Genomic DNA, 16,010 nt, shown 5'->3' on the forward strand with positions numbered 1-16,010 from the left:
TCTGCTGAGATACAAACTTTATTTCAGAGCGTCTGTTGAGTCTCAGTTTGTCACTAGACGACAGTTTAGGTACATAGTAAGAAGTCAAAGCTAGATACAGTATAGTGTAGGGCAAACATTGGCCCAAAACATGCATCAGAAAAAAAACGATCAGAGATCAAATCAAACAATGTAAAAAAGTGATTCAAGTGTAACATGGACATGGAGACCTGGATCTGCTGCCAGCGGTGCAACTAAATGTAGAGCCAGTAGACTAAGATGTAGAGCTGAGCTACTGTAGTAGACTGAGATGTAGAGCTGAGCTACTGTAGTAGACTGAGATGTAGAGCTGAGCTACTGTAGTAGACTGAGATGTAGAGCTGAGCTACTGTAGTAGACTGAGATGTAGAGCCAGCAGTAGACTGAGATGAACGAGGGGCTTTGGTGGAAGCGGCGTCCGGTCGACAGCTGAGTGAAGCAAGAACATTCCAGAGTTACATTCACTAGAACAGACACGCACTGCATCAGACAACAATAACATAGATCTGCCACGTCTGAGCAGTGGTGCGGTCCAGGTAACACACAAGTACAGCATCTAGAATATACTCTCCTGGAGTGTACGGTCTACAGTATCTCTTTCTCTGTGTACAGCATATAGAATATACTCTCCTAGAGTGTACCCATATCTTTATCTGTGTACAGCATATATAATATACTCTCCTAGTGTACCCATATCTTTATCTGTGTACAGCATATGGAATATACTTTCCTAGAGTGTACCCATCTCTATCTGTGTACAGCATATATAATATACTCTCCTAGTGTACCCATATCTTTATCTGTGTACAGCATATAGAATATACTCTCCTAGAGTGTACCCATCTCTTTATCTGTGTACAGCATATAGAATATACTCTCCTAGAGTGTACCCATCTCTTTCTCTGTGTACAGCATATAGAATATACTCATCTAGAGTGTACCCATCTCTTTCTCTGTGTACAGCATATAGAATATACTCATCTAGAGTGTGCATATATCCTCCTCTGGATATAGAGAGCATCAAACAGCACAGTAAAGACACACAAGGCATTTGATAAAGTAGTGTCTTTGGATGCTAATACAATTATGCATTATGACCAATACAGCAGTGATAAGTAATGGCAGGCAGCAGTGATGAGTAATGGCAGGCAGCAGTGATGAGTAATGGCAGGCAGCAGTGATGAGTAATGACAGGCATCAAAGAAACAGGCCCAATCTCAAACCAACAATTTGGACTTACTTAGTCAACTCCATGTCTTTGCCTGCCTTTCACTAGATGTAGACATCAAAAAGAGAAAAAAATGCCAAGTATCTGAGTGGTCCCCTCTATCAGATGGCCATACCCAGAGACCATCCGGTGGTTCCTCTATCATACCTTCATACCCTGAGACTATCAGATGGTTCCTCTATCACACCTCCATACCCAGAGACCATCAGATGTTAATGAAGCTAGTGATCGACATCTCCAAACACAAAGCTAGTGAACATCTGAAAACACAAAGCTAGTGAACAACGCTGAGCAGAGCGTTGGTTTCAGATTGGGTGACAGGGTTCAAAGCTGAGCAGAGTGTTGGTTTCAGATTGGGTGACACAGGGTTTGAAGGTCCACATAGAGCAATGGAAGAGCATTTAGCAACAACAGCATAATCAAGTCAAAGTGGAAAAAGAAAAGGCAGCTGCTAGGTGTTTTACCTGGCTTCAAACTAACAAGATACTGAGGGAAAACAAGTCACACATATATATCTAAAGGGTAAGTAGTGAGAAAACACAAGATAAAGACGCTTGATAGATACTTCACATACATATAATATGATGTTCAACCCAGTAGCAAGGTGGATATACAGTCCTCTCTACAGATATTGTTTAGTGAGATATACAGAATAAATAACAATATGTACAGTCTGTCCCAGGCTGGTGTCCCTGCTGTCACAGGACAACCTCATCTAAACACATCTGCTTTAGAGCAAGGCACTAACACTGTCAGGGTTAGGGGTTCCATTCCATTTGTAGCTGAATCATGTGAGAGGCTTTGGATAAGAGTGTTCACCAGATCACACATCCTCATGATCTCATCTAAGTCATTTTACAGTATATTGGAAGTTATACAGGGTGTTTTTGGTTGGGATTCACAGGGCCTGGAGCCATGCAACTGACTGGAAACATGAATATTACTAACTAACTAACTAACTAACTAACTAACTAACTAACTAACTAACTAACTAACTAACTAACTAACTAACTAACTAACTAACTAACTAACTAAGACGTTATGAGGTGTTCACCTGACAACAGCAAGGTCTCTGTTCTGACTAAGATGTTTTTAAAGTGAGACTTCAGCAATATGAATTTACTCTCAAATATTTTTTCTTCAGTATGCACTTGTCACACTGTGGGGAAACGGTTTCTGGAATGAGCAACTTCAGCTAAACGACAAATAACTCACTAGCATTTCCTCACGGAAATCAATGGATAGCTATAGTTATCTTGGACCTAATCATACCCATCATTGAATTCAATGGATAGCTATAGTTAGCTTGGACCTAATCATACCAATAATTTAATTCAATGGATAGCTAGTTAGCTTGGACCTAATCATACCAATAATTTAATTCAATGGATAGCTATAGTTAGCTTGAGCTATGAGCTCAATGAGGAATGCAAGCTAACAAGTCATTTTCAAGGCAAATGAAGGACAAATGTAAAACATGTAACTTGTGTCCAATGAAGAGAAATAACTGTAAACTAACGACGAGTCGGTCGCAGTCAACCAGCACCTGCTAACAGCTCGGACCTTTTTGAGCTCAGCTGGTTAGTGGGGCTGCCTGTGGATCCAATGCTCAAATCCACTGGGTGACAGCGGTGGGATCTCACTGTGAATCTGTATCCAGGTGTACATAGCCATGGGGTGGGATCTCAGTGCCTTAACCCTGGGACAGTGTGCGTATGGACGAAAGAACATGTGAGGACACACTTCTCGAGGGGAGGACGACTGTAAACTACGGAGGAGTCGGTCACAGTCAACAACCAGCACCTGCTAACCGGTCTGACCCTTTACCTCAGCTCGTTAGTGCGAACGCCTATGGATCCTAATGGTCCCAGGTTCAAATCCACTCAGTTACATAACACAGGCTGCCATCACTTAAAACAGAAGCGTTAGCAAACATTTGCCTTCTGTTTTAAACCCCCTCATAAATATGTCAGTATTACAGCTTCAGGTTGAACTCTGTATTTATGCTGGTTTATAGTTTCCTTGCGCACTCCTGCTCCAGAACAGCGACCTGCATCTTCAAAACCTTCTCTTTGTCTAACGTTCTAAATGTCTAAAGGTCTCCTTTGATGCCGAGACGCTTTGGGAAACAAAGGGCCCAGGAGGCCCGTCTTCAGTAAGTAAAAGAGACTTGGATCCAGAGTCTTCAGTAAGTTAAAGAGATGTGGATCCAGAGTGACGTTAAAGGGCTGAGAACAGAACCCGCCTCCACCGGTAAATGCAATGTGATATCTGATGACATCATGGAGGTAACCTGTGATGATGTCATTGTGGGGACATTTGATGACATCATCGCTTGATGATTTCACCAGTAGAACCTCTGACAACGTGACGACAATAATCTTTCATCGCAAGAACCTATGATGACCTAGATCGAGGACGCTCCGGGTTTAGAACACAAGGTTCTTGCTCCCTGGAAGGGGGGGGGGGTCTTAGGGGGGGGCATAGTGCCTCAAAGATACAAGATCTGTGGTGAAACAAATACAATCATTTGAATGGACCAGTTGTAGAATAACTAAAGCGAGGGTTAAGTGTGTATCGATCAGACCTGCTGGCTTTCGTGGTTTGCGTTGATCACTAACTGGGCCGGGACCCTGTGGTGAGGCTTTACATTCCTGTACAGTAGCAACGGAAAACCCTGGTACAGTGAGAATCAGACTCCATGACTGTTCTATGGCAAATACATGACCTTCCCAGAATGTGTCTATGCAGAGTAGCCCTTCTGTCGGTGTAGTGGGGGTGATTTCAGAGAGTCGTCGAGTTGAATTGTTGGATTTTGCGGAAAGTGTGAGTTCATTCACCCGCCCTCCAAGAGCCTTGTTAAAGGGAAACCTCCACATTGAGAATTCTTTCTACCCATCAGATGGTCAGGTAGAAAGAATGGACAGATAACAGGCTAACCAATCACAGGGAAGCCCATGAGCTCCCCAGTCATGTGAGAGTGGTCTGGCTAACCAGGTGAGTAAAGGGCAGCAGTACAGTAGTTATAGAGCTGATAGATGAGAATAGATGAGCTTTAAAGGTGCTATAGATATAATTTTTATGTAGAGCAACCATTTAAGTAATAATACACCCACAGAGCTTTTAGAAAAGTGAGGAATAAAAGTATTGCTTTTCATTTAAAAAAAATTATTGATTAATGAATTTATAATTTTTTGGCGGGTCCAAACTAAATGTTGTTATTTACATGTTGCGTGCATGTATCCCTTCCCTACTTCCCATTTCCCAACGTGGAATGCACCTGATTGGATAAATGACATGCTGGTGCTCTAGAGCATTCAAAAATCCGTTCCACCCTCACCCTCCCAGAAGCTGAAAAACGGGTCCACGCCTTTGACTCCTCCAGGCTGGATTACTGTAACGCACTTCTCATCGGGATTCCTAGCAAGAGTCTCCAGAGGCTCCAATACATCCAGAACAGCGCTGCTAGGATCCTGATGAGAGTGCGTAAGTACGACCACATCACATCACACCCATCCTCCACTCACTTCACTGGCTCCCCATCACCACCCGGACTGAATACAAAATATCCCGTTCTGACCCATCAATGCATCCACGGAAATGTTCCCCCCTACCTCAAAGATCTCCACACCCCAGAACCCTCCACCTGTAACCTTCGCTCCGCCAACACTAACCGCCTCCTTCCCCCCAGGACCAAGCTCCTTCTGTTCGGCTGCTCCTCGCCTGTGGAATGCCCTCCCTGACTACCTGAGAGCACCACAGACCACTGCTTCCTTTAAAAGAGGACTTAAAACATACCTCTTCACGAAAGCCTTCCCTTAGTTTTAACCTTTTTATACATGCCTTGTGTTTTATCCCTTTTTTATGCTTTATGTCTCGTTTCTTTAATTGCCTAATGTTTTTAAAGTCTGTTTTTACTCTGTAGCACTCTGAGACTTGGTTTCCAGATATATAGTGCATTATAAATCGAATGTATTATTATTATTATTATTGGGGCCAAAATAACTACGGTTAAGACCTGAGTCTGTAAAAACAGCTGTGGTCTGTATGTCTGTCTGTCTGTCTATCCCTTTAACAACACCCTCATCCCTTTGACAACACCCTCATGACAGGACAACTATCCTAGTGCATCATCTTGTTTTACAGTAATGTCTGCTTCCTCGCTGTCAGAGCTCAGTGTCTTTAATTGATACTTCCTCTCTGTGTCTTTCAGCCAGTCCTTTAACCGATGTTCCATCCCTTTAACCGATGTTCCATCCCTTTAATTCTCACATTCCTTTTCACTGATCCCCCTGCCTTAAGCAGGCCCCCCTCCTGTGGTTCCTCTCCTCTAGTTGGCTTCAGGCCAGACCCGCTCTCCGTACGGACCGTCCCCGTTGGCAGAGTGAGGAGACGGAGCACAAAGGTCCGAGTCAGTGTCCGACTCCCCCTCTGCGATGTACGGTCTGACCTTTGCACAGCGGGCAGCCCCTCCCCCCGCCGTTTTGGAGTAGAAGGCGTTGTTCACGAAGTCCAGGTTCTCCCGCGACTGGGAGATGGAGAAGCCGCTGAAGGAGCGCTCCAGGTCCTCGTGGTCCACCGAGGGGATGGATACGGACGTGTCGCTGTCCACCTTCGCCTCCTCTCCACCTCCTCCTGCTCCGTCAGCTCCCTCTCCTCCTCCTCCTCGCTCCCCCGCGCTGTGGCGGTGCGGCCTGTGGTGTGAGCCACTGTGTCTGTCGCCGGACGACCTCCTAGCGGGAGGAGGAGGGATTCTGACCAGCGGGGCGTCGCCCACGGGACTGGGGGTGTGGCCGCGGCTGCGGCGGGAAGGGGGCGGGGCTTGCTGGTGGAGCTGGGAGCCGATCGGATGCCAGGAGGTGGAGGGAGGGCAGGCGGAGGCGTCGGGAGGGGCGCCGTTGGCGGAGCGGATGATCTTGGTGACAGAGTGGCCCTTCTCCAGGTGCTCCACCGGGCTGTGGTAGGGCGGGGCCGGGTCCGGCTCCTTGGAGCGAAAGTAGGCGTCGGTCTCGGACTGGGGGATTCCCATTCGCTGGACGTAGATGTTGACCAGGAAGTCCAGCTTACGCTCCATGGACATGACCTGGTGGTGATACAGGATAGACAGTGAGACGCCCAGGACAACAGCCAGATGATATCACTGAAGAGCCAGACTTCACATGGACATGATATCAGTGAGGAGCCAGACTTCACATGGACATGATATCAGTGAGGAGCCAGACTTCACATGGACATGATATCACTGAAGAGCCAGACTTCACATGGACATGATATCAGTGAGGAGCCAGACTTCACATGGACATGATATCAGTGAGGAGCCAGACTTCACATGGACATGATATCAGTGAGGAGCCAGACTTCACATGGACATGATATCAGTGAGGAGCCAGACTTCACATGGACATGATATCACTGAAGAGCCAGACTTCACATGGACATGATATCAGTGAGGAGCCAGACTTCACATGGACATGATATCAGTGAGGAGCCAGACTTCACATGGACATGATATCAGTGAGGAGCCAGACTTCACATGGACATTCAAAACACCTTTCCACATTGATAAAAACAAAGATACCCTGATTGACGTTGGAGTTATCCAACAAAATACAATTTATTTTTCATTGGCTGTTTTTTTTCTTCTTTTTTCTTAATTTGAGTCAAATAATATATATATATATATATATATATATATATATATATATATATATATATATATATATATATATATATATATATATATATATATATATATATATATATATTATAACATGCTTACGCAAAGGCATGATGGTGACTTTACACTGTAGCAGAGAGAAAGGGACGGTTCTTCTGAACAATTTGATACTGACTGAAAGAAAGAGGTCAGAATTATCACATATACAAAAATATGTCCTGACATTTCTTTTTTCTACGGAGGTTCTAGAGGGTTTCTAAGGGAAGATGGTGTTTAGCCTGTTTTCTTGTGGTGTCTAACTTGTGTTCTATTTGACACCAGCCAGTTACAGCAGGACTAAAACTCCATGTCCATGTAAATGTAGGCTACTTAGTCTAGTTGTCAAAATAAAAGCATTCCGTTAGTGATTCCTATGGTTTACGGACTAGTTATCAAAATAAGAGCGTTCCGTCGGTGGTTCCTATGGTTACGGACTTGTTTCTGTCAGTTACTGTACCTGTTTCTCCACCTTCCCCAGCCGTCCCATCATGCTCGGGTCCTCAGGAACCTCCTCATTGGCTCCTTTGGGACGGTCCTTGTCTGCGGTTGGTGTTCCTCTACCGACAATCTGGTCCACTCTGTCCAAGGGAACACAAACAGAGAGAATAAAACCGACACTCGTGTTTTATCACTTTTTATCACAGGTTGAAGTAAGGTATACTGTAGTCATCAATCAAAGGACACCAACACAACCTCTTATTCCAACCAGAACTTTGATCTGGGTTACAATCACAAGGCGTCTGAATGTGTACTTGATACTTCCTTACATGCAATATAAACAAAAAGTAGCGTTTTTAATATTTTGAGGAGGCGCAGGCTTATGCTTATGCATTGGTACATAATGCTTGAATGATAATCTTTTCTTGTTTGTTTTCACACAAAAAAAAATCAATTGAAATTCTAAATGTACTCATTTAAGGGAATGTGCTACACATCATCTGCCTTAAAGGGAATGTGCTACACATCCTCTGCCTTAAAGGGAATGTGCTACACATCCTCTGCCTTAAAGGGAATGTGCTACACATCCTCTGCCTTAAAGGGAATGTGCTACACATCCTCTGCCTTAAAGGGAATGTGCTACACATCCTCCACCTTAAAGGGAATGTGCTACACATCCTCAGACTTAAATGGAATGTGCTACACATCCTCTGCCTTAAAGGGAATGTGCTACACATCCTCTGCCTTAAAGGGAATGTGCTACACATCCTCTGCCTTAAAGGGAATGTGCTACACATCCTTATACTTAAAGGGAATGTGCTACACATCCTTATACTTAAAGGGAATGTGCTACACATCCTCTGCCTTAAAGGGAATGTACTACACATCCTCTGCCTTAAAGGGAATGTGCCACACATCCTCCATGTTAAAGGGAATGTGCTAGGTGACCTGTGACATGCCCCCCCCCCTTCCCAGGGCACCAAGGGACTGAACCAAACAGAGGCGTTCAGACTGGAGGAGAGGGTTTCAGCTCCAGACCCAGATGGGATTCTTACTGTCGCCGTCTGGGACCCAGGCCTGTCATGTGGAGACACCCATTTTGAGTCCTGACGCATAGTTTAAGAAACCAGATGGTTTGTCGTCAGGCCTTCAGCTCGGCCCTGGTTGGTTAAGCTACTCAACACCACAAAACCTTCTGATTGGTCTGCCTAGAGCCGTGGCCGAGATGCAGAAAGTATAGTGTGCATCGTGCATCTGCCATTTCTGTAGAATTCAGACTTCTGCCAAGAGCACAACATTGAGAACTGTTGGCTGTAAATTATGTAACAATAGCTTCAGCCTGTTGCTCTCCAGCAACCACGGTTTGCAGGTTTGAGGCACTAACATGGCCGCCATTGACCAATTTTTTTTTTTTTTTATCTACTTTTTTCTCCCATTTTCTTTTTTTCTCCCATCCCAATTTCGTATCGTCCAATTCTACCCTCCCCTGTCTCGAACGCTGTTTCTTGCCTCCCACAAGCCGGCTGCAATGTGGACGAAGCCTTACATCACGTGTCCCCTCCGGTACTCGAGGAAGCAGCAGTCGCATCTTTTCACCTGCACAGCGCGATCTTTCAGCGTCAGGGGTCTGCGTTTGGAGGGCACGCCGCCCCCGACGCTTCCTGATTCTGCTGCGCAGGCGCACCAACCGACCTGTAGGAGTCGCTGTCCACAACGTCCGATCCCCACCCATCAGCTTCCCACCCCCTAATACTGCCAATTGTATTAGTATGAACGACCAGCCAAGCTGATAGCAATGTGGAGAGCTGGGCTCGAACCCAGCGTCTCCCGCATTGGTGGTGAGCGCCTTGCCCACTGCACCACCTAGCCGCCCCCTCCATTGACCAAACTCTTTAGGGTCGACAGCTCTAGTCGTGGCAAAGTGGAACCGAACCAAAACAGGGCGAGTCTCCGGTGGCAGAAGCAGCTGTGGGTCAAAGGCAGCAGCGGCTCTGAGAGAAAGAGGTGCGTCCTGGGAGGCCTGACCTCGGAGAGGATACAGGCGATTCTCTGGCTCCTTTGGTGGAATACCTCTTGTGGCGTGGCGTGGACGGTGTCGCCGTGCCCAGTGCCGCCGTGCCCACAATCATATCTATCCTGCCAGAGCACAACCACAACACACATAGAGACAAACACAAAACACCAAAACACAGCACAGCACCATACACGAGGACTTCACCACCACCACATCAAACCAAACACACACACATGGAAATGTATTCCAACACACTGTGAGACGCTTTGTCAGAGATGATGGGTAGATTTTTCTAACATTCTGTTCTCATTTAACCCTTTCACTACCACACTACAGAAGGTTAACCCTTTCAACTACCACACTACAGAAGGTTAACCCTTTCACTACCACACTACCGAAGGTGAGGGTTAACCTTCTGTAGTGTGGTAGTGAAAGGGTTAAATACATATATATATATTATATATATACACTGTAAATCAGTCAGTGATACTGATACCACTGTTGATATTATCTGCTGTCAGGATGAAAACATTTTATTCCCCCAAACATATATATTAAGCATCCATCCATATTTGAAATTTGAAGGGTTACATAGCATCAATGGTCATACAACTTACTTACTCACTCACTCAAATAATGAAGGACTAAGTCATAGAAGAAGTCAAGTAAAACAATGAAAAACAATGTTTTTTCACTGGACAGCAGTGATATTCAGTGATAAACCGTTGGAATATATTTCCATAGTATATGTGACACCATTGAAACTGTTGGAATATATTTCCATATGGACACCATTTAACAGTTGGAATATATTTACATATATGTTACACCATTGAAACAGTTGGAATATATTTACATATATGTTAAACCATTTAAACTGTTGGAATATATACACATAATGTGACACCATTGAAACGGTTGGAATAGATTTCAATATATGTGACACTATTGGAACGGTTGGAAACATTTACATATATGTGACAACATTTAAACTGTTGGAATATATTTACATATATATGTGACACCATTGAAACTGTTGGAATATATTTCAATATATGTGACACCATTGGAACCGTTGGAAACATTTACATATATGTGACAACATTTAAACTGTTGGAATATATATACATATATATGTGACACCATTAAAACTCATGACATATATTTGACTTTGTTGTTATTCTTTTTTCTATTTAGACTTTATTTAACCAGGTTTGTCCCTTTGAGATCCAGGATATCTTTTACCGGGGAGTTGTAGGAGTTCTGTGTCAGGTCACGGTGGCTAGTTTAACCCTTTCACTGCCACACGACAGAAGGTTAACCTTTTACTATCACACAACCGACGGCGATGCTCCATCATTAGCATCATTAGCTCCGCTAATGCAGAGCTAATGATGCTAATGATGGAGCATCACCATCGGTTGTGTGATAGTAAAGGGCTAACCTTCTGTATCGTCACAGCGAAAGGGTTAACCGGCTGTCGTGTGGCAGTGAAAGGTTTAATGGTGAATGATCATAGTGTGGTCTCAGCTGAACAAGACACCCTTATCTCTTAGTAAAGCTCAGTGAGACAACACTACACTGTCAAAATTAATCGACTGAATCAAATAATTTGATTACAAAAAAAAAAGAAAAAAAAAGTACAATACAGTTAAATGTTCCAAAGCGTGTAGTCTGGTGGAAATGTACCAAAGTGTCTATTCTGATGGAAATACAGTTAAATGTTCCAAAACTAGCTGCTGTTCTCATTGACTGTTGCCAGGCACAGCTAGTAGCCGAGTGGAATCTTACTGACACTTGATACAGTCATCCACTAATTAAAATGGACCTTCTTAAAATGGCCCTTCAACTGAAGGCTTCATTTGATTACTGTAAAGAGCTACAGTATTCATTACCCTGCAAATCCAACCACTATTCAAATGTCTCAAGTCAGAGACATGAAGAATACAGGCCGGGGATATGATACAATCACAGAGATACCACAGACAACATGGCAGACAGGAAATGCACAGTACACAGGACATGCAGAGGAGAAGAGTAGAGAGCAGAAGAGAAGAGAAGAGAAGACAAGTAGAGAGGAGAAGAGGAGTAGAGAGGAGAAGAGAAGAGGAGTAGAGAAGAGGAGTAGAGAGGAGAAGAGTGGAGGAGAGGAGTAGAGAGCAGATAAGAGGAGTAGAGAAGAGAAGTAGAGAAGAGAAGTAGAGAAGAGGAGAAGAGAGGAGAAGAGAAGAGGAGTAGAGAGGAGAAGAGAAGAGGAGTAGAGAGGAGAAGAGAAGAGGAGTAGAGAGGAGAAGATAAGAGGAGTAGAGAAGATAAGAGGAGTAGAGAAGAGAAGAGGAGTAGAGAGGAGAAGAGAAGAGGAGAAGAGTAGAGAGGAGATGAGAAGAGGAGTAAAGAGGATAAGATGGGGGGAGTAGAGAGGAGAGGAGTAGAAAAGTAGAGATGAGAAGAAAAGTAGAGAGCAGAGGAGGAGATAAGAAGAGTAGAGAGGAGGAGAGTAGAGAGCATAGGAGGAGAGGAGATGAGTAGAGGAGAAGAGGAGTATAGAAGAGTAGAGAGTAGAAGATAAGCGGAGTAGAGAGGAGAGGAGGAGTAGAGAGGAGGAGAAGATTCATTCAATATTCATACATGTTATTCATATGGTCTAAAAAGACAGTCTAAAAATACCAGGGAACACAAACAACTTTCTCCTGAATCCACAAACTAGAGAGCTAGACTCTCAAATGTGTGATGTCATCAGGTGTAAAGTCTGGAGCTGCTCTGGGATACCAAGCTAAAATATCAGTCTGATACCAAGCTAAAATATCAGTCTGATACCAAGCTAAAATATCAGTCTGATACCAAGCTAAAATAGCAGCCTGGTGCCTATAGCTAAAATATCAGCCTGGTGCCTAGACCATGGGAATAACACATGACATGATCAGTTTGTGGGGAAGGCCTGATGGTCTTGCCTGGACTGCAGGTTCTTGATGCGGGAGAGCATGTCCAGGTGCCCTGCTGAGTACTGCTCTATCACATCCATCACATCGTACGGACGCTGGCTCTCCTTAAACTTCCTCTTCGACACCATGAAGCGCATGATGCTGAGAGAGAGAGTGAGAGAGAGAGAGAGAGAGAGAGAGTGTGAGAGATTGAGAAAGAGGGAGAAGAGAGAGAGAGTGAGAGAGAGAGATACAGAGAGTTTTTTTTTTTTTTTACTTTTAATAACAACACTTTATTTATAAATCATTCTAGCATTACAATAAAAGCATTACACAGTCATCTGTACATATCACTCGTCCTCTTTTCAAGAACACTACACACACATTGATAAACAATTTTTAAAAGCACAACAAAAAAAGAGAGAGAGAGAGAGAGCGAGAGAGATAGAGAGAGATAGTGAAACAGGGAGAGAGAGAAAGAGGGGAGATAGAGTGAAACATGGAGAGAGAGTGATGGAGAGAGAGAGGTAGAGAGAGAGAGAGAGAGAGAGAGAGAGAGAGAGAGAGAGTGTGTGAAACAGGGGGAGAGAGAGTGATGGAGAGAGAGAGGTAGATAGAGAGAGGTAGAGAGAGAGTTATGGAGAGAGTGTGAAACAGGGAGAGAGAGAGGGATAGACAGATAGAGATGGAGAGAGAGTGTGTGAAACAGGGAGATAGAGAGAGAGAGAGAGAGATAGAGAGAGAGAGAGAGAGAGAGAGAGAGAGAGAGAGAGAGAGAGAGAGAGAGAGAGAGAGAGAGAGAGAGAGAGAGAGAGAGAGAGAGAGAGAGAGAGAGAGAGAGAGAGAGAGAGAGAGAGAGAGACAGTATATGTATATCACTGTGCTGGTATCAGATATGGTTCCATGTTGGTGCCTTCCTGTCAGGAGGACACCATGTCGGCTGTTATTTAATACAAATAAAATGTAACTAAAAGAAACAATACATTTAAAATAAATAAAGGTTAAAAACATCTTACCAGACAGAACTGACGGTGGCCTTGTGTCCAGGGTTCAGTATAAATGAATAAAAAGAAAAATGGTAAAAATAAAACAACATAAAATAAATATCTAAATTAATATAAATATGAACAAATAAATGAAAGCATGGAACAAATGAATGAATTAATGGAAATACAGAATACATATAAATGGTCTTACCAGATAGCTCTGATGGTGACCTTTATCCCAGGGGTCAGATCCTGGGGGACAAACTCACAATGGCAGCTTTTATTATCATCCACAATGTCGTCTCCTGGAAGGCTGGCATCTACAACAACAACAACAACAACATCAGCAACCCAGTGTTAGCTAGCTATCACAATGACAGGCTGGCACGTTAGCCTACTCATAAAACAGATGTTTGAATTGAAATAACATGGAATATGTCGTCCTTAACACTTTGGATGCCACGGACGACAACACGTGTTAGCAGTCCGCCCCCTGAATGCCCAGCACGACAATTAGCGTGATTTTTTTTTTATTAGCGATCTGAATTCATATTTCATCAACGAGTCTACCGTTGGGAAACCAGCCCCATCAGGAGCTCAGATGTGAAAAACCGCCCCCTATCGTCTCCCAGATGGTAATGCACCCTTTTGGAATGGACTCAATGAAAATGGATGAGAAAAAAAAACTCCGGAATCCACATTTTACTTCTCACGCATGTAACCGGAGATGATCCCAGTCATTGTGGAGCCTCAGAACAGCGTGGAATATGTGTTTACAGTACATAGCATTGGATCAATAAAAGGATCGATTTTTGGAATGGCGATCAGGAATTGGAATAATCTTTTTGGATACCATCTGATCTCAGGTAAGGAATCTATTTGACCAGTCTTAGGATAATCAGACCTGTTTTCACGGAGATATAAGCTTCTCCCCTATGTGTGATATGGCTGTTTGGCTGTGCGAGCGATCAGGAACTAAGATAAGCAATTTTCAGCTTGCAGCACCAGCGTGCATACGTACACATATACTATCGATAATCTAGCGTTTTTTTGAAAACGATTCATAAATCAAAAAATGACAACGTTCTAGAATATTCCAGTACAGGGCGTTTATCACGGAATCTTTTTATTTTACTTGAAAACGAGGGCTTTTCAAAATGCTATAAAACGGAAATTAACCGATAAAAAAACAATCCACTTCGACAATGTTGACTGGAAAATGAGTCATTAGACACATAGCCATAATTTAAAACATAGATTAGGCGATATTAACGCTAACATTGAAGTGGATGGTGGGCATTCAAGCACTAAATCGTGCGCCCCCTGCTGGGCATTTCAGAGCCCAAGCTTAACCTTGATTTACCGGTTGAATGCCCACCATCCACTTCAATGTTAGCGTTAATAACGCCTAATCTATGTTTTAAATTATGGCTATGTGTCTAATCTGCCCGTCGCTTATCAATGACTCGTTTTCCAGCTTGCACGCTGGGGCCGCAAGCTGAAAATCGATTATCTGAGTTCCTCATCAGCGATTGCGCACACACACACACACACATAGGGGACACGTTCATATCTCAGCGAATACAACTCTGATTATCCCAAGACTAGGGATGGGTATCGTTAGGATTTTATCGATACTACTACTCTTATCGATACTGCTTAACGGTTCGGTACTTTATCGATACTCTTATCGGTTCTTTTTTTGCAAGAAAAAAAGACAATTAATTAAGAACAGAATCAACATTGCTTTATTATTTATAAATACAACTTTATAAATAAGTATTATAAATAAATATAATTTCTTCAGCAACAGCAGCAGCAATGTTCTTTTATATAACTTTATAAATAAATATAATAAATTAATATAATTTCTTCAGCAACAGCAGCAACAATGTTTTAAATGTGTCTGACTCTGAATTATAGACTTTTTATAATAAACAACAAATGCAAAAGGCTAACAGAACTGTGACACTCGTTCACCCTATCCTCTGTCATCCTTCCTCTAGCTGCTAGGGAGAAAGGACTTTGGGTGGTGGAGGGAGGTAGAGGGAGGATGTGTGGTGGCCCTGGGCTCACTGGGCTGGGACATAGTGGCTGACGCCTCAGCTTGACGATCTATAAAAAGTTTAGATTGTAGTATTTGTAGCTAAACAATTGTTTTGTTTATTAGCCTATTTGTAATAATTCGTTATTAGCCTAGGCAACTCCGTATCTTGGCTTACGGTTACGGCTGCAGTGGATGCAGATGGAACACTGCGCGCAAGGCAGTCGAATACGCGCATTTCTGCACACTAATATCATGTTTTGCCAACAGATGTTTTGATAAATTGATTTGCTCGTATTGCCACCCTTACTGGCAAATGTTTTGTTGCACTTGTGGAAACGTGCACTGTCGGCATTGACCCTTGTAAAGTATATCCATACTTTAGAACGCTTCGCTCTATCCGCCATGATCACGACTCAGTGCATGCAGAGCTGCTGTCTGTGTGCAGAGCGCTATAGCACGGGGCGTCGGGGGCACTTTCATTAAGGAGTACCCGTATGTAGTACCCGTATGTCCATGTGTAGCACTAGCGAGCGACTCGCGAGGAGTGTGTGTAATAATTGACTCGCTGGCTGCGGCTCGCTTCTCGTGCAGAGACAGAGAGGATCGTTCGCAACTTTTAAATAATCATAATAATAATAATAA

At 43.5% G+C, this 16,010-nt stretch overlaps 1 protein-coding gene across 1 annotated transcript in view; it reads right to left on the reverse strand.

Moving 5' to 3' along the window:
- Positions 1 to 13,528: 13,528 nt before the first annotated feature.
- Positions 13,529 to 16,010, reverse strand: part of LOC311230317 (potassium voltage-gated channel subfamily KQT member 2-like) — a gene marked incomplete at both ends in the record, with an annotated part of 96,062 nt that continues 93,580 nt past the window's right edge. The window contains one exon of the mRNA XM_084316558.1: positions 13,529 to 13,641. Within this exon, the coding sequence (XP_084172684.1) occupies positions 13,529 to 13,641 (113 nt within the window). The remainder of the gene's footprint in view (positions 13,642 to 16,010) is intronic.

This window comes from Notolepis coatsorum (assembly GCF_963971535.1).
Source record: "Notolepis coatsorum genome assembly, chromosome: 6".
NCBI classification, from domain to species: domain Eukaryota; kingdom Metazoa; phylum Chordata; class Actinopteri; order Aulopiformes; family Paralepididae; genus Notolepis; species Notolepis coatsorum.